This window comes from Squalius cephalus (assembly GCF_949319135.1).
Source record: "Squalius cephalus genome assembly, chromosome: 14".
Lineage (NCBI taxonomy): Eukaryota > Metazoa > Chordata > Actinopteri > Cypriniformes > Leuciscidae > Squalius > Squalius cephalus.
In genome coordinates this window covers 8,626,394-8,644,718 of record NC_137135.1, presented here as the reverse complement: position 1 = coordinate 8,644,718, position 18,325 = coordinate 8,626,394, and the positions used below count along the sequence as shown (strand labels likewise).

At 38.4% G+C, this 18,325-nt stretch overlaps 1 protein-coding gene across 1 annotated transcript; it reads left to right on the top strand.

Moving 5' to 3' along the window:
- Window positions 1–5,104: 5,104 nt before the first annotated feature.
- Window positions 5,105–12,992, top strand: LOC307171404 (nuclear GTPase SLIP-GC-like; the record flags this gene model as incomplete). Its single annotated transcript, XM_079893012.1, has 8 exons — window positions 5,105–5,117; window positions 5,388–5,617; window positions 5,723–5,923; window positions 6,013–6,207; window positions 11,332–11,510; window positions 11,695–11,707; window positions 12,671–12,790; window positions 12,912–12,992. The coding sequence occupies 8 exons, from the start codon at window positions 5,105–5,107 to the stop codon at window positions 12,990–12,992; spliced, it is 1,032 nt and encodes a 343-aa protein (XP_079749138.1).
- Between the last annotated feature and the right edge of the window lie 5,333 nt (window positions 12,993–18,325).

The following is an 18,325-nucleotide window of genomic DNA, read 5'->3' as shown; positions in this document are numbered from 1 at the left end:
GGTATGCTTCACTCATCCTTTCCTTCCAACGAGACACATAGTCCTGGTAAGTGCCGGACACTTCATCCGCCTTAGGTTCACGAGAATGTCAATTGGTAAACGAGGGGATCTTCCATACAACAAGTAGTACGGGGAGAATCCTGTTGCTTCACTTCTTGTGCATTGGTAGGCATGAACCACTTTGGCCAAGGAATTCTTCCAGTCAACTTTCTCCTCATCCGCGAGTGTACGGAGCATGGACAATAGAGTGTGACTGAATCGCTCCACTTGTCCATTGCCTTGTGGATGGCAGGGTGTAGTGTGTTATTCCTGGATTCCACAGAGTTCTTTCAGTTTTTTCAGTAATTTGCTAAATCGAATTCTTAATTTGCTAAGTCGAATTCTTTGCCCATGTCATGATGGATTTTACAGGGGAAACCAAACTTCAAAGCAAAATCATTTAAAAGTTTCTCTGCAACAGTCTTTGCAGACTTGTCTTTGGTTGCATAAGCCTGTGCGAATCTAGTGAAGTTATTCATCACCACGAGAATGTATTTGAAACCTTGCTTCTTGCAGGTCTCCAAATGAAGAAAGTCTATTGAGACCGTTTCAATTGGATGTGTGGTGTGAATTGGGGTTAAAGGTGCTCGAGTTTGTCTTACTGGCTGTTTCTTTTTCAGACACTCGCATACCTTGGTGATGAAGTGCTCCACTTCTCTCTGCATTCTTGGCCAGTAAAAGCGGTTTTGGATAAGGCAGAGGGTTGTCTCCACACCCAGATGACCCATCTTTTGGTGTAGTTCAGACAGAATGATTAAGTGGTAAGAATTTGGCAGGAGCAACTGTTCTCTTTTACTGGTTTTCCTATACAGTACTCCATCTTCCCCCCACACAGAGTTTGAACCATTGTTTTAACAGCATTGCCACATCAGGATATTCTGCTTTCACTGCCTCTCTACTTGGTCGTTGATATTTTTCCTTGAATTTCAGGACTTTCCCAATAATACTGCCATTCTCCTGAGCACCTTGAATCTGCGCTGAGGTCAGTGGTGGACGCAGGTCACCTTGAATCAACCATGTTCCTTGCGAGGGATTTTCACTCTCCACTACCACTCCTTCCACTGAAGAACTTGCATTTGTTCTGTGCACTGCTCCATTAACTTGTCGATGTCTAGCAGCATGTGTGACAGACCGTCCGCATCAGCATTACTTTTACCTGGACGGAATTTTATGTAAAAGTTAAAGTCGGCCAGCTGCGCAACCCATCAGTGCCCGGTGGCATTCAGTTTGGCGGTCGTGAGCAGATAGGTAAGAGGATTGTTGTTTGTTGTCAGTGTAGACAGCAAAAGATGGTGCGTAGTACAAGTAATGGCGGAAACGTTCACAAACAGCCCACTTCAACGCTAATAATTCAAGCTTTCCAGAATGCATGTGGTATTTTTTTTCTGGGGGTGCTTAGTGTTCTGGACCCGTACGATATCACTACCATCTTCCCATTCTGGCATTGATACAATAATGCACCCAACACTCCCTGGGATGCATCGCAGTGTAGCACGAAGGGCTGAGTGAATTCTGGGAAACGAGGTGATCTATCAAGTTAATAAGTGTCGCCTGATGGGTTTGTGTCCAATCAATGGGTGTCCGTGATGCCAAATTACCTTCTTTCCTTTTCTCTGTGGATTTTCCTTTCATTGACACAATTCCTACTTCACTCGAACCCTTTTCTTTCGCTGTAAGTAGCTGGTACAGTGGCTGGGCGATGCGTGAGAAATTGGGGATATAAGAATGGTAATAGGACAGGAACCCTAACATTTTCCTTAGGTCACCCACTGTGGACGGTGTCCTTTCCTACAGGGCCTGCACTGGGGCAATCTCCGCTGGGTCCATCGTATAACCTTCACCAGATACCATCTTACCCAGGAACCTCACTTTGTCAAGAAAATAACATCACAGTCCAGCTTAAGTTCAGTAATGTTTCATTTTTGTTGTAAAAAAGTTATTAATTGAATTAATTTATATATAAATAGCCGCTCTGGAAAAATCCGTGATGTCATGGTCCAGCTCAGTTCAGTTCTCATATAATGGTGTCAATGCAGGCATATCAAGAATATTGTTGAATATTAAATTAAATGTCCCCAACTAAGCAAGCCAAAAGCCAATGGTGACAAAGGCGAATGTGGCAAGGAGCCAAAACTCCATCAGGTGACACAATGGAGAAAAAAACCTTGGGAGAAACCAGGCTCAGTCGAGGGGCCAGTTCTCCTCTGGGGAACAGTGTATTATTATGATTCAGGCAGCATTATGGGTCAGAAGTCAGATTGGATTGGAACATTCAGAATATTATCCAGTTCCATCTGGTTGAAGATCGGAGTGATGACTCGGGTATGGAGACGAATTTGTTGAGGATCAGTGCCGATGGCTGTCTTGTCGATGAGGCCTTTACTGACACTTGACAATGATTCTGATTGGCTAAGAAATAGATAAACATAGTAATTTTCCACAGATACAGATAGACTGAAGCATATCTCCATCGATTATGCAGCTGACAATTGGACACTGAAGTTAGGCACATCGTGACCTTCCAGGTCGCAGATTTGTATTGCTGGGCTCCAGCATTTCCAGAGCAACAACTCAGTCAATCTCCAATAATGCCAGTGGTTCCTTAACCTGTAACCAAGAAGACTAACACACACACACACCGACACACAGCTTCTTCAAGGTTGGAATTGGCCAGGCTCTAACTATAAAGAGGAGAGTCCTCTCAAAACATCAAGATAACATGTTCTTTCTGTCAAGGAGAAAACACTTTAGTCAAACACAGTAAAGTAAAGCTTTAACAAAGAAATGGTCCCTTAAACTATATACTTCAATGACCCCTGTATGTTTTAACACATCTTGAAGACCTTTCTCAAACACGAAACGAGTCCATATTTCATTTCTGGAAGCCGGGCTAAATGAGCAAGCACTGTTACTGCATTCAGATATCAAATACAGACATTAGAGAATACATGAAAAGAACATTTCAGTAATCACACTGGTAACTTCTAACAAAGTAAAATCTCATCAGCCTAGAGAAGTCATTCAACTCATGTGATATTTAGAAGGAAAAATGTTGATTAATACCTTGATTATTATCACTCATTAGATATATATTGAAGCAGCAATGGATTTCAAAATCCATCCCCTTCAAGGGACCTGCACATGTGGGAGTACAAGGTAATGAAATAGTCGGCAAACTGGCAAAACAGGCAATACAACATATGAATGTTGAAGTACAAATTCCACTGAGTAAAGCAGAAATAAAAGGAAGAATTAAAGAACACATGAATAAAAAGTGAAAAAAAAAAAAATTAGAACAGGGAAATATCCAAAAACAAGTTAGTCAAGGGAGAGTATGCTTCAATAGAAAGAGGATATAATAATTACACGACTGAAAGAAATTCTGGTTTAAATCATTCATTGTTCACAATAGGGAAACATCAAACTGGATTATGTATATCCTGTAGTGAAGCAGAGACTACTGAATATACTATTGAGCACTGCGGCAGTATTTACTAAGGAAAGAGAAGAGATGATTAAGACATTGAAAGATATAGGTTTAATCAATTTCAGTCTATCAAATCTATTAAGTTGTGCCTCAGGATAGAAATACTTGGTTATCTCAAAAAACAGGACTGGAAAATAGAATCTATATTACATATGGCATAAATATTTTTTCTTTTCTTTTTTCTTTTCTTTTCTGTCTTTTCGTTTCTTTTTCCTCCTCATGATTATGTTTTTCCTTCCCCGTTGACGCTTCACACTCCAGTCCAGTTGGTGGTGATAATACATCAAAAGTTGGCTTGTCAACGGCTATTAAACCGTACAAGAAGAAGAAGAGTGAAGAGAGCTGCATGGGAAGTGTGCTGTGCCCAAACAATTGTTGGTTTGAAACTATTCTATTTGAGATAGCTGAAAATCTCTTGTGCTTACTATTTGTTTGTTTATGAAGAAGTTTGTTTATAAAGAGACACTCTGTTACAAAGCTGCTCTCAGACACTGCCTCCCTCATTTCCAGACTGGGAAGACAAAAGTTTGTCACACTGAGTATATAAAGATATAATAATAATAATACATTTAGTACAATATGAAGTCAAATAAAACGCTAGACTCGTGAATCTTTTACTTGCTTAGCACACAGTGTGTTTCATTTGATATCGGAATGTTTTAGCAAGAAGTCCACATCCAAAAGCTGAGTCTGTATGTCACAATCTCAGCCTATGTTTCCCTGTTTTACAAAGGAGTTTTATGTTGTTGTGTTCACTCCTGTGTGTTCAATTCCCGTGTGCCTCCTGCCTTGTTTGTCTCCATTGTAACCATGATTCTTGATTTTCCCAGGTGTGTCTTGTTTGCCCATCTCCCCTTGTAAATACCCCAGTGTTTATTTTGTTCCTTGTCTAGCATTGCCAGTATATCGTTGTATCGTGTGTGTTTGTTGTTACTTTCGTGTTCTATTTCCTCGATTTTATCTTGTTTATAACTTGTCTGGAGTTATTTCTGGTGTCCTGATTCAATACAGTTTCACTGCACTTGGATCCAATGCCTCTTTTGTCTACAGCAGCCACGTTACACTGTAAAGGCAGCAGTGTCTTGTTCCACAGACATTATCCTGAGAAATACAAGGTAACACTTCTCTTAAATTGTTATAGTTCAAATTTGGCTAAAATTTGAAAACCTAATTATTAGTTAATGTATATATATATATATATATATATATATATATATATATATATATATATATATATATATTAGTTCTATTTAGATTAAGTTACGTTAACAATGCTGAATCTGTAATAAGAGAAATTAATAAATGTAAGTTAAGGAATTGATAATGTTTTGGTAATGAAACAATGTTGAAGCAAAAAGTTCTAGAGTCATCACTGGTCTTCCTTTTAGCTGTAAATTGAATAAGGAATCCCGGCAGTATATAAAATCTATGAATAATAAATGTAGGCTAAATATGTTCCACTTCTGATATAAAAATCAGCATGTTAACAGTGGGGTACATAAAGCTGGTTAAAAACAAATCTAGACCATGTGCTTGATCCGAGTGTTTTTTTTTTTTCCCCTTTCCATCGATCTCACAATGGCGAGCCAAGGTATAAAAGTGTCTCCAAAAAAAAAAATTGCGTGTTTGATCTACAGTCAAAGATTGAGGAAATATAATGAGTCTCTTATAGGTACTAAAAGAAAGCATGATCACAAATCGTCTGACTCAAGCATAGAGTCACCACTGACATCAGACAAGTAAAATTATAATCTGTCTACCCTTAATCTGGCACTACTAGAGTCAAAGGTCTGCACAAATTTTCTTTATTTACTGTGTGCTTTAAATAATCCCCATTGTGATTCTCTTCTTCATTGTGCAGATATGGAGATCATGTTTAAGGCAGAGCAAATCATGAAAAAAGTCACTGACAACTTAGTCCACACAATCATTATGCACAGAGACATCATTTTAAAGATAAATAAAATGAATAATGTCACCAGGAAGAAGGCAACCATTGGGATTTTTGGGAAATCAGGAGAAGGGAAGAGCTCTCTATTAAATGCAGTCTTGGGGACCTACATAGCAGAGATTGAACTCTTCTCAAAAGAGGTTTCTTCATTTGTATTCATTTTACTATGCTTTTAATTTGAGTTCTTTATAAATATGTAAATAAATCAAAGTTGAAGGAAATAAAGCCTTATTGTGCCTCAGCAGGACTGGGAGAACGAGCTCAAAGATCTTTTCAGAGTTTTGTCTGCTGAAACTGAGGACAGGAATGATGACTTGTTTGAAATTGCTGTAGAAAAGATCACTGCATTGTATGGAGCTGATGCAGATAAGAAAACATTCTCATCATTATTTGATGAGATTGAAACTTTTTTGTCTATCAATAAGAAAACAATCTCAAACAAGGATGTAAGTTAGTAGACTAAATATGTTAATGCCTGATGGTTCATAACATTAAATGTATAATGAATATCCAACATTACTTATTTTCTCAACAGGTCTCTGAATTTGCCAGTGTTGCAGAATCTTACATTCTGCACAGTGAGTCCAGTCCTGGTGACTGGTACTGGCCCCTTGTGAAGAGTGTGACCTTTAAGGTTCCAGATTGTCATGAACTCCTGGAACACATTGTGCTTGTTGATATTCCTGGCAGTGGAGACTGCAACAAGTTAAGAGATGACCAGTGGAAATCTGTACGTATATTACTGCAGTCTTTTCCAATTAACCTTTTGCTAAGTATAGGCTACACACCGTATTGCGGAAAGTTACTTTTAAAAAGGGTCATGACATGAGAAATCAAATTTACCTTGATATTTTTGCCATATAAGAGGTCTTTATACTATTAAAACATCCTGCAAGTTTCATAGCTCAAAACGTCCTCATTATAATCAAATCATTTATTAAATCAAGCTCCAAAAATGGCTAATTTTGATATTGCAGGATCTTTGTCACACGGGCAAACACATTTACATATGACTGCGTCTAGAGCAACACATTGACCAATAGTATACACCATCACACCATATAGGCTCCGCCCATTGGCGTTCAGTTGTTTAATGAGCATCACGTCACGTCAAAAGCAAACAGAACCCATTATCACTGATGCTGTCTACACTGGATACAGTATAAAGATGCAAGTTTAGTTTGACATATACACCCATTTGAATCTGTTAACAATAGGACAAATGGATAAGTGAAAGAACGCTCGCTTTGACACGCCCAGTTTAAACAGCTTGTTTGTGTATCTGTACAGACTTCAGGGGGGTATTCCAGAAAGCTTGGTTAACTTACCATTTGGTAAATCATAACCTCTGGGTTGATTTACCCCAAACCCGCATACCATGAGTATGTCAGTTCCAAAACACCTGAGAAGAGTTAGTTTAATCAACCTCCTACTGGTTACCCAGAGTTAATGCGCGCGCACGGTGAGTACATAAAGACATTTTCAATGGATCGCCGATTTCAGGAGTCACCATGGAAACCCAGGGAGAAAAAAAGTGAGCTACATACTTAGGTGAAACTGAGTTGGAGGTTTTAATGCTTGCTTATGAAGACTATAAGCCCATTATATAAAAAAAAAAAAAAAAAAAAAAAAACAATACTGCTGCATCAGCAAAAGAAAGAGAGTTGGCTTGGCAAAAAATAATGGACAGAGTAAACGCACGAGTTTATAAAATTATAAATGGGCTATTTTCCCCTTTCATTGTGACGCAAACATTATTTGGGGCATGTAGTAAAAATAGACAAGTATTTACTTGTTGGCCTCCATACACTTCTTAATATTACAGTAGTAATGCACATAATTGGCTAGTAATATGTTGGCTTCTTGTTTTATCAGGTGTAGTCCTTCTGGAGCCAGAAGAAGTGTGAGCCAAGTCAAAATGAAACACAAAAACATTCTCCAGCAAGGTAATATTTTCTAAACTTGTTACTGACGCCATGTAATTTAGTTTTCTATGTAGCCAATAGAAAGAAGGCTGAGGCCCGTAAAACAGGTGGGGGTCCAGCTCCACCTTCCCTCACCCCAGCTGAGGAACTGGCACTGTCCTGTAAAGGGCGACCTGTGGTCGATGGGATTCCAGGGGCAATTCATCAGACTCAGCTACCAAGACAAGTGGCTTAGTAAAATGTAGGTGTACCATATTAATACTTAGGATTTATTGATGTTTTCACTGTTTTTGTCAGTGTTTTAATAAAGAAAATCATCAACATTGTCACCATTTTAAATAGGCATTTTGAATGCATTTTACAGTCATTGATTCACTTGCAGTATGCATGCTGCTTTGACTGCATATGCTGTGTACTGTAATCTTATTTCTAGTACTCTTAGATGTTCCTAATGTCCTTCTTTATTAGTTGTATTTGTTTAAGAATAACATTGAGTATTGAATATGCATGATTATCTTATTGGTTTAATTATCTTGCAGTTGCTGATGGCCACATTGTATTATTGGATCCTCCTGCAACACCACACTCTGTCACAGTTGTAAGTGATTATTGTCTTTATGTTTCTGTTTGCTAGACCAAGCATCCTTCCTTATTTTCACTGTAGGCTGACGATGAAGAGACCACTTCTGCTGTGACAGAAACAGAAAATGTGGGGAGGCCCATAGAGGTATGATGCATAGAATGAATTCCCCCTTTTTTACATAAGAGAATAAATAAATTGTCATTGTCATTTTACAGAATATGGCAGGAGATTTGAATACAGATGAGGGTCCATCTACCTCCACACAGAATCTTAGCAGTGTAAGAAATGTTCTGCAGTTCTCCTTCCTCATTTAAATATTTGGTCTGTGTTTGTATTACAGACTTTCAGTCATGTTTAATTATTCTGTCTTTCTAGTTGCCTGCCAAAGAGCTGTATAAGGTCCACCTTCAAAAGCAAATCAGAAAAAGTGACATGGAGATGGACCTTATACAGCTTCAAATGGAGGAGAAAAGGCTTAACCTAAAAAAAGGCCAGACTTGAATTGCTGGAGCACCAGCTTAAGGTGGGGAAAAGTATGTGAACATTAATCTGTCATTGGTTGATGAATGAAATCTAAAGCAATAAATACAAATGTCTTTTGTTACAGGAAATAAAGAAACAATGAGCAACACTTGACTGTTAACTGGTTTTAATTAAAGTGATTTTGGCAAATCATGTCTCGTACCACCCTGCCATCTCTTTGGTCTACTGGGTTCACTGGGGGTTCCTCTTGGCCATCTTCAAGAGAAGGGGGGGGGCCCTCTCACCTCTCAGTGTGGCAATGTTGTGAAGAACAACACAAGCAGCTGTGATGTCACATGACCTTTCTGGGTTGACCCTGAGCCCACGCAGGCACTGAAACCTTGCCTTTAGGATGCCTATGGTCCATGTTCTGCTGTGGGCCAGGTTGAATTGTGCCTGTGGTCCAGGCTCAGGTTCAGGGTAGGGTGTCATCATATAGGGCAGACAGGGGTACCCTCTGTCCCCCAGCAAGTAACCATTGAAGTGTCATATAAAGGTATTAAAGTGTATAATTGCATTAAAAAAAACATTAAAAATAAAATAAAAAAAACATTGTGTAAGGCAAAACATACCCTGTTGAAATTTGTGGCACAATGATGACTCCCTAAACATTCTGGCATCATGTACAGACCCTGGCCATTTGGCTTCAACATTAGTGATGAGGTGGGTTGCATCACATTTTACCTAGTTAGTGGGGACCAGTAATGAGGGTGATTTAATGGTTTAAACACCCAAACATTTAGCACCCAAAAAATCTATTGTCACCTGCACATTGATGCTATGGATTGACTTCCTATTAACATAGTCTCCTTCATTGACTGAAGGAGCTTTAATGGGAATGTGGGTTCCATCAATGCACCCAGTCACATTTGGGAACCCTGAAATTGAAAGTTATATAATTAGAAACTTTTAAAATTATTGTGACTGTCACTGTATACAGTATGAATAGATTAAGTATAGTGCTATGTAACTAAAATGGTCTTTCATAGAATATCATAGAATGGACAAACCCACCACTCTGTGGAATTCCTCTTTAATGACCCTCAGTGGTTTATGGCCAGGGAACTGCACAAAAGTGTGTAGGAACCGTTTGAGTGCAATGCATACTGTACGAACAGCCCTACACACAGTTGCCTTTCCCACATGCTCTGCATCGCCTATTGTATACAAAAAACTCACCGTCGCAAAAAGTTAAATAAATGGAGTTAATTATTTAACTCCATTATCTTCTTTAATAAATTAACGATTCTTTTGAAAAACGGCAACGCTCCCGCAAATATTCATTTGGATACGAAAACACATTGATACGTGGTCGTATCACCCTCTCACGGCGGAAAAGAATTCGTATTATCTGTGCTTCCACATCCACTGGATCGTCTTTAAAACGGCACGCCATGCTCAGCAACCTTCTGAAACAAACTAACCCTGGAACATAACCTGCTACCGAGCAGGTTATCTTCAGAGAGTAAGTTCCTATGGTTACATACATACCCAGAAAGTTACCTCCGTTTTTGGAACCGAAAGTTGAGGTTATCCACTAACTTACCCTTAAACTTACCCGGGTATGTCACATAACCTGCTTTCTGGAATACCCCCCAGAAGGATCCTAGCGTCAGAAACAAGTAGATGGTTTATTTAATGCAATTGTGGTTTGTGTTGGAGGACTATATGTTTGTTCAGAGCATTTTGTTTTGTAAATGAGGCACAGTGTAATCAAGAGTTTGCAAAGAAACTTTTGTTAAAAGATGAAGCAGTCGACTGTATTGGATCTGACAGCAGCTGCATTACAAACCACAAATAAATGATTTCATAATGCTTTGTCTGTACATGGTTAAAAAAAAAAAAAATTGTTGCATGGATGATGTTTCCAAAACAATTACTCATTTGCAATAGTGCGTGGGCGTTGATACTGTTTCTTATGCAAATATGTTAACCAATCATAAGTGTCCATTTATTGACACTCCTTAATGGAGCCACCCCTTAAAACAGATAATTTCAGGAGGTTCAGAATGAAGGTTGAAAATAATTGTTTTGCCGCATATATATTTGATTTTTTTTGTGTGTGTGTGCAAAAAACTTTAACATAAGTGAAGCTCAAGGAACATAAAATAATAAAAAAAAGAAAACATGTAATGACACCTTTAAAAGTAATGCGTTACAATAGTGCGTTACTCCCTAAAAATTAACTAATTGCATTACTTTTAATGGGAAGTAATACATTACGTTACTTTCTGAGGCTGAGGCTTGCACTCTTCCAGGCCTTACAGGTGTTTTAGTGCTTTTTTTGCAGGAAGGCATTCAACGACATAGCCTATATAACATACACCTTTATTTTCTATTAAAAACACATTTAGAATTTTACTATATTTTGACCACTTAGAATATTTCCTGATCCCTAGAGCTACGTATGCCATACAAAAAATCTCTCAACATTATTATTATTTTTTTTTTTCACTGAAATTTGAAAGTAATGTGCTTTTATTACTTTTATATTTATTATCTGTTCCCGTGCTCAAATGAGTGAATATGTCTAAGGGACTGTTTTGGAGAAGAGAGAAAATTAATTCAGTAGATTAAAAAGTGTTTAAGCAAATTAATTAAACTGTAATGTAATGAGCATTACAAGTAACATAAAAAGTCATAAAAAGTAACTCAAATATTAATGTGGTAATTTATAAAGTAGGCCTAATGTTACTTTACTTGTTGCATCAAAAAAGTAATCTGATTACGTAATGCATTACCCCCAACACTGAATACATATAAACACACAATCTATTAGGCTACTAAAAGCACGTCATCTAACTCACTATTTCCAATCTTGTAGAAACTGAAAGAGTGCTCTTTTGTGTGGATTGTAAGTGCTATTAATCGAGCAAGCACTGACAGTGGGCCTTGGGGGATTTTAAAGCACTGCATTGAAGAACTGGGACCAGGAGGAGAATGCAAAAGCATCAACTTCATTTGTACAAAGACGGATGATATCAATCCAGCAGCCTATATGAGGTTAGAATTAGAATCTCTTTGCCATGAAAGGTGTCATGATTATTATTGGCAGATATCACTGAAGTATGTATCAAAGATAAATCAACTTGTCTTTGTGTCTCTACGCTCTCTCAAAAGCAAAAAACAAAACAAAAAAAAAACACAGTGCCGGTCGGGAAATATGTCAATTGTTTTGCTTGTTCAGGTTTCCTGACATGGTTTGGAGCAGGGGTGTCCAATCCTGCTCCTGGAAGCCACAGTCCTGCAGAGTTCAGCTCCAACCTCAATTAAACACACCTGAACCTGCTAATCAAGGTCTTACTAGGCATACTAGAAACTTCCAGGCCAGTGTGTTAAGCTAAACTCTGCAGGACAGAGTTTGGACACCCCTTTTTTGGAGAATGGTTGAGGGGCTGGACGGGAGACTAATTCAGTCTGAATGTAATTTGCGGAATTTCACAAACAGCACCCCTTTATACAGCTTCTGTTTGTCACAGCTATTTTGTCCAAAACAAAGATCAGATTTTCAAAACAACAACACTTTGTGACATTTTAATATTTCTTTTTAGAGCTAGACGGGTTAGAGACCAAATCTCAGAAGACAAGGTTTGGAAAATCACATTGACTAATTAAATTGACTATTGATTGTATAATCAATCATTGAATTAAATTTCACACTGGTTTTATTTTATTATACATTAAATTAATATATTGTTGTTTTATCATTCTTATAAGGATCAGAAAAAAGTATGCATACTTCATAGAAATGAACATGCCAAGACAAGAGTCAAAGAAAAGTTTGAAAATTCCGAAATCATGGTATTTTCTTAAATGTTACCATTTTTTATAATTTCTGGTAATGTATGATTTTATATATATATATATATATATATATATATATATATATATATATATATATATATATAATTATTTTATTTTTTTTAGACAAAAATCAGCACTGATGGTAATTTTCTTAATGTCTTCACTGTAAGTTCCAATGCCTTCTTCGACCATAATTTAAATCTGGAACCTGGTGAAACAGGTAAACGATCCTGTTTACCAAACTACCACATTATTCATAATTCAAAAAATGAATTGCATCATCTAAAGTTATTTTACAAGCAATGCAGTCAAAGGACTGACCAAAATCACACACTTCTGTAGAAATCCCAAAGCTGTAGGATGAACTGAGGATTCTTAACAAGAACATTAACAGAGAACTGACCAGAGATAATGTCAATGAAGCAAAGGGAGTTTTGTCCTTGATCCAGAGTGTCCAGCTGGATACAGACAAGAAAACGGTATGAGTCTGAATTGCTGATATTTTACATGCACATGATATTAATTTTATATTTCACATCTTCAGAATGTGCCAATATACATTATCCTGTAATTCACTGCTGTTATGTGGATGTGTTTCAGGTTGAGACAAAAGTTAAAGTCTACATGGAATTAGAGAACAACCTAATTTACATTTACATTTACATTTATTCATTTAGCTGACGCTTTTATCCAAAGCGACTTACAATTGCTATATATGTCAGAGGTCGCACGCCTCTGGAGCAACTAGGGGTTAAGTGTCTTGCTCAGGGACACATTGGTGTCTCACAGTGGATTCGAACCCGGGTCTCTCACACCAAAGGCATGTGTCTTATCCATTGCGCCACACCACCCACTCAGCTTTGTATACAGCAGACTGACAATTCCAGAGACCAATAGGAAAAGAAAGTAATGTACTAGAAGACACAGAAAAAGTATGCAGGTAGTTAGGATTGCACTGCCCCCTATGCATGATGTGATTTACATGTGTTAGTAATTGTAGGGATTTGGAGGCACATAGTGAAAACAGGTCACAAAACAAAAAGATGAGAACAAGTTGTGAAAAAAGGAAGGAAGGAAGGAAACAACAAAATACAATACTCAGGTGCCTTGTCTGTGTCCTTGCTCGGTGGAGTCGCGCAGGTAGAGTCGCTGATCTTTCCACTCTTCGGTCTTCACACGAGGGCTGCCACACTAATCAATTAAAAACTCGCCTGAAATGTCATTAGTAAATTTAGCTGGACACACGTCCCTACCAAAACTGTTTACAACGTGACCAAAGGAGACCATAGCATGTGAACAAAGTAAACAAACAATGTTTCCTAGTAACGACAGCTGTGCTAAAATCAAATGAGAAAAGATACAAAACACTACAGTTACTCTCCTCCTGTTGCTTGATTGCTTCTTTACTGAATGAATCCACAATTTGAATAAATCGGTTGAGTGAATGATTCACTGCTGACATTCTGTCATTGGCAGATTAATATGAGACCAAAAGCTTTGTTTCTCACAGCGTTAGACAGGACCAAATGTATAATATATGTTTATACTAGTTATCTGGTCATTCTTGCATTTGATTATATCATTACAACAATATTCTGAATTGTTTTAAATTAAATTCTATTTTGTTTTCTCTTGGCTTCAGTGTGACTGGAACAACAGGGAAGTCAGTGCAAAAACAGATTGACAAGTTCAGTATCATCCAGAGTGACTCCGCTTCCCCTGAATCTCCCATATTATATCACATTCACAACTTCATCAATACAGAAGTGAGTTCAGTTGTCCTCTTGTGTGCACTCAGGGGTCTTAATACGAGCCTGGGTCTCTCTGGCTTTACTTCCTCAATGTCTTCAAACTTCCATTACTAAAGTAAGCAGGGACATTGATTAAAAAACAAACTTTAGCCACTCTGTGTTTTGACACTTTTCTGACTTTGTGTTTTTCCCCTATTTTGTAAGGAAACTAAACTGAAGTCATCACTCAAAAGAGGCGTTGTTGATACAAAGAAGCACATCTACTCATCAATCCAAATAACCATTGAGAAGGAAATGTCTTCTTGCTATGAACGTAAGCTAGCATTAAAAGTTACAATTAAATCACTAACTATTTATATCAATAGTCACCTATATGGGCTTCCAAAACAATTATTCTAATCACTAGCTCATTTTCTATACAGTAAAAGGGAGCATTTCTATCACTACTAGAATCACTACAAGAAACGTCTCGATTACTAATGTAACCCTCGTTCCCTGAAGGAGGGAATGGGAGACATTACGTTGACGTGACAACGTAATTGGGATCACTTCAGGGAGACCTACCATCTTCAATTATCTACAGAACAAGCCAATGAACGTTGGCATGCGTGAATCGCGCAGCACAGGTATAAACAGGAAGCGAGCGCACACACTCATTTTTTTTCGCTGAGGAGCCGAGATCATGACGGCCGTTACAGCGATGGTCAGCGACAGTGGCAATGGGACGTAACGTCTCCCGTTCCCTCCTTAAGGGAACGAGGGTTACATTATTAACCGAGACGTTCCCTATCAGTCGCTCATGTTCGACATTGGGATCCCTATGGAAAACGCCATGGTTGCTGCCACATCCAGCACCCTACGCAAGACTCTCAGACCCCCAACTGACTGGAGCAGAAGGCCTGCATAGAGGGAGTTCAAACTGCTGTTCTGTTATACCCCACACAGTGGAACTCTTGGATAACACTGGGAAACCGTGCCTTTCCAGGGGAAAGGAACGCTGCGGAAGCCACATCCTGCCCGAAGGGAGGTACCATGTGGAGAATACACATATGGACTGGCCGGTTAGGGGCAGTGCACCATATGGAATGTCACTGGGGTAGCTCCAGCCTGAGAAGGGGGAGGTAACACCGGACAGTGACGGCAGAGCGGACTCTGCCAAGGGAAAGACACGGGCTCACTGCAGGGAGCTGGTCGTGGAGGAATACGCATATGGGATCGCCACAGGGATCACCACATATGGAACCCAGCCTAGCACAAGTTACACAAGCATATGAGCACTAGGCTTGGTGTGAGACGCTCCGCATCATCTGACTGCTGAAGGGGTGCGGATGAACTCAACAGGTTTCGTGGGGAACTCGACTGGAGCAAAAAGCGCATGTATCTGCTCAGTGTGGAGGGGAGTGGCGCAGCAAGTCGTCACTAGAGCGGGCACTTCATTGTTACTGGCTGGTTGAAGCGAGCACACAGGAAGAAACTGGTTCAACATGTAAGCTATAACGTGTTAGGTGTCACCCAGTCCACAGCTCTACAGATCTCTGTCAAGCGAGGCACTGTGTGCCAGCGCCCAGGAAGAAGCAAAACTGCTTCTTAGTGGAGTGGGCTCTCAACCCGGACGGGCAGGGCACGCCTTGGGCTTCGTAAGCCAAGGCAATGGCATCCACTATCCAGTGGGCCATCCTCTGCCTGGAGACAGCCTTTCCCTTCTGCTGGCCTCTGTAACCGACGAAGAGCTGGTCTGAGGTCCTGAGGCTTTGCGCTGAACAAACATGCGGCTTCTGAAGACAAAGAAGCTGATGACGCACATTTCTGATGTCTATTAATGGTCTCTGTGTCCCCATGCTCATATGTTCCACCAATCAGATTGCTGTGTTTAGACACCGGCTCATGCAGTAGTGTTCCCATAGCATCAACACCATGACGCAGCATCGAAGTTCCACTTCGTAGGGGAACCAAATATTTAAGTTTGCAAGGCATACATTTTTTGACTTGATCAAATAAATTCAAGAATGAAGACTATCCAGCACTGATCCAGGGCCGGCGGGCCATCCTCATTGTTGAGCTCTGATTTACTATATAATTTGATAAACATTTTCACAAGCCACCAATGCAAAATGGTACAATATATAGATAAGCAGTGTTAGCAGTTTTATTTTAAACACGTTCTTGTTCTAATGTGTCTTCATAAGAAATAAAGCCGAGTGTTTCATATTTTAGAAGCTGCAGCAGTGACCGGAATCGGATCCATGAAGAAAAGGCAAGAACTGCTAATAACCACAGTCGATAAAATAAAACATGGCATGTTCAACAAGGCCAAAATTGAAATGCTTAAAAAGTTCAAACATTTAAAGGTACTGATATCATATTAAGACATTAATGTATTTCGTTGTCCAATGACTAAAGTCAAGCAGAATCTTCTCTTGTTTCTTTGTAAATCTGGACATAATGGATGCTCTTGAATCAGGACTAAAGAGATCAATGGAACTCTCACTGTCAAAAACCAGCAATATCAAATTGATGGGTAAGAGAGTATGTCATCCTATTTAACCATAGAAACAAGAGTTTAAACAAATAATATTTTGTGATATGAAGTGTTGACTAATTAATCTCAATCAATCCCTAATATGTAACATCTGTCTTTAGATGTCTCGAAAGAGATTGAACAGCAGGAGAGACTTGCAGAGCAACTGTCAAACTGAGGTCAAGCAACAAAATGCCCGAGAAGAAGTAGAATTAACAGATTATTATAGGTAACACATTTTAAGTAAATGTTTTCATTAGTTTTACATTAGATTACTCACATTAATGTGTTGGTATTTTAGTGTTTTTTAAATAGTTCACTTTCATCAGATTTCTTTGAACCTTGGGTTTTGTTTTAGGATGAAAACTGCATGTTACACAAACGGTGCATTCATTTATTGCACTTTTTATTACCAAGTTGTTGTTGTTTTTATTGTGACAGTTTACAGCAGGAAATGGAAATGTCATTTAAAAGCTGGGTGCAGCTGTCACATTTTCAACAACCTTTGCGTGATGCATTAAGATGAATTTGAAGCAAGGGTCTTTTTTCATGCAATAGTACAAAGCAGATCTGTTCTCAATGTTAGTGTAAAGAATGTTGTTTTATTCTTATCTCATGTACATCGTTAATCTTTGATATTTCTTCATCATATTTAGCATGAAAGTAAATTAATTTCATAAGTGCTGAAGGCCTAAATTTGTGTTAGCAAATATATGTGATGGATTGGAAGTTTGACCAACTAAGCCATTTCTCCTTCCACTCACCTGAGCACGAGCAGAAATGCTGAAACACAGCAGTCACATACAGAGCTCGCCTCACTCAGCACTCAATTCAAACAGAAAGAAACATCATCTGGAGTTACATCATTATTTTGAGTTCAAAATAAATGTAAAGTTTATCGACTTAAGTAAAGTTGGTTTTATATTCGCACATTCGCACTTTTTTTGCTTAAAAACTGTCTCAATAACAAGCGCAATAAAGCACATTTTTGCAAAATAAAAGCAGCTACATGATCTTTAGGACAAAGATGGTGAACTACAACACTCTCCACAATCGATCAAAATGGGCAAATATTGTTTTAATGGCATACATGTTCACTGAACATTCAATGTGTGTGGTAAAGAAGATTAGGGACCGTCTAAAAAGTTATATATTTTTTCCATTGTGTGCAAACAGACAACTACATTTTTGCAAAGTACAGATGTACCAGCAAATATCTCTCACATTATGTGTTCTAATGCTATTGATTGTACTTTAGCAACAATAAAAAGTGCATTATAATGATTGTATTTAGGAAACCTGCCTCACTGTACATAATGTACATAAATATTTTTTGAATAAAATTACATTAATTCACCAAAGGGATTTTTTACTATCCGAAGGTTGTAGCATGTTCCTAGTGACCACGCTGACTTACTACAGGTGAAATTTTGACAAAAAGTCCCTTACTGTACCTACAGTTGACAAATATGTTTTTTAAAAAATTACTGTAATTCACCCTAAGTATTTTTTCGTGTTCCAAAGGCTGTAGTGTTTTCCTACAGACCAGACTGACTTACTACAGGTGAAATTTTGACAAAAAGTCCCTTACTGTACGTACAGTTGACAAATATGTTTTTTTTTAATTACTGTAATTCACCCTAAGTATTTTTTCGTGTTCCAAAGGCTGTAGTGTTTTCCTACAGACCAGACTGACTTACTACAGGTGAAATTTTGACAAAAAGTCCCTTACTGTACCTACAGTT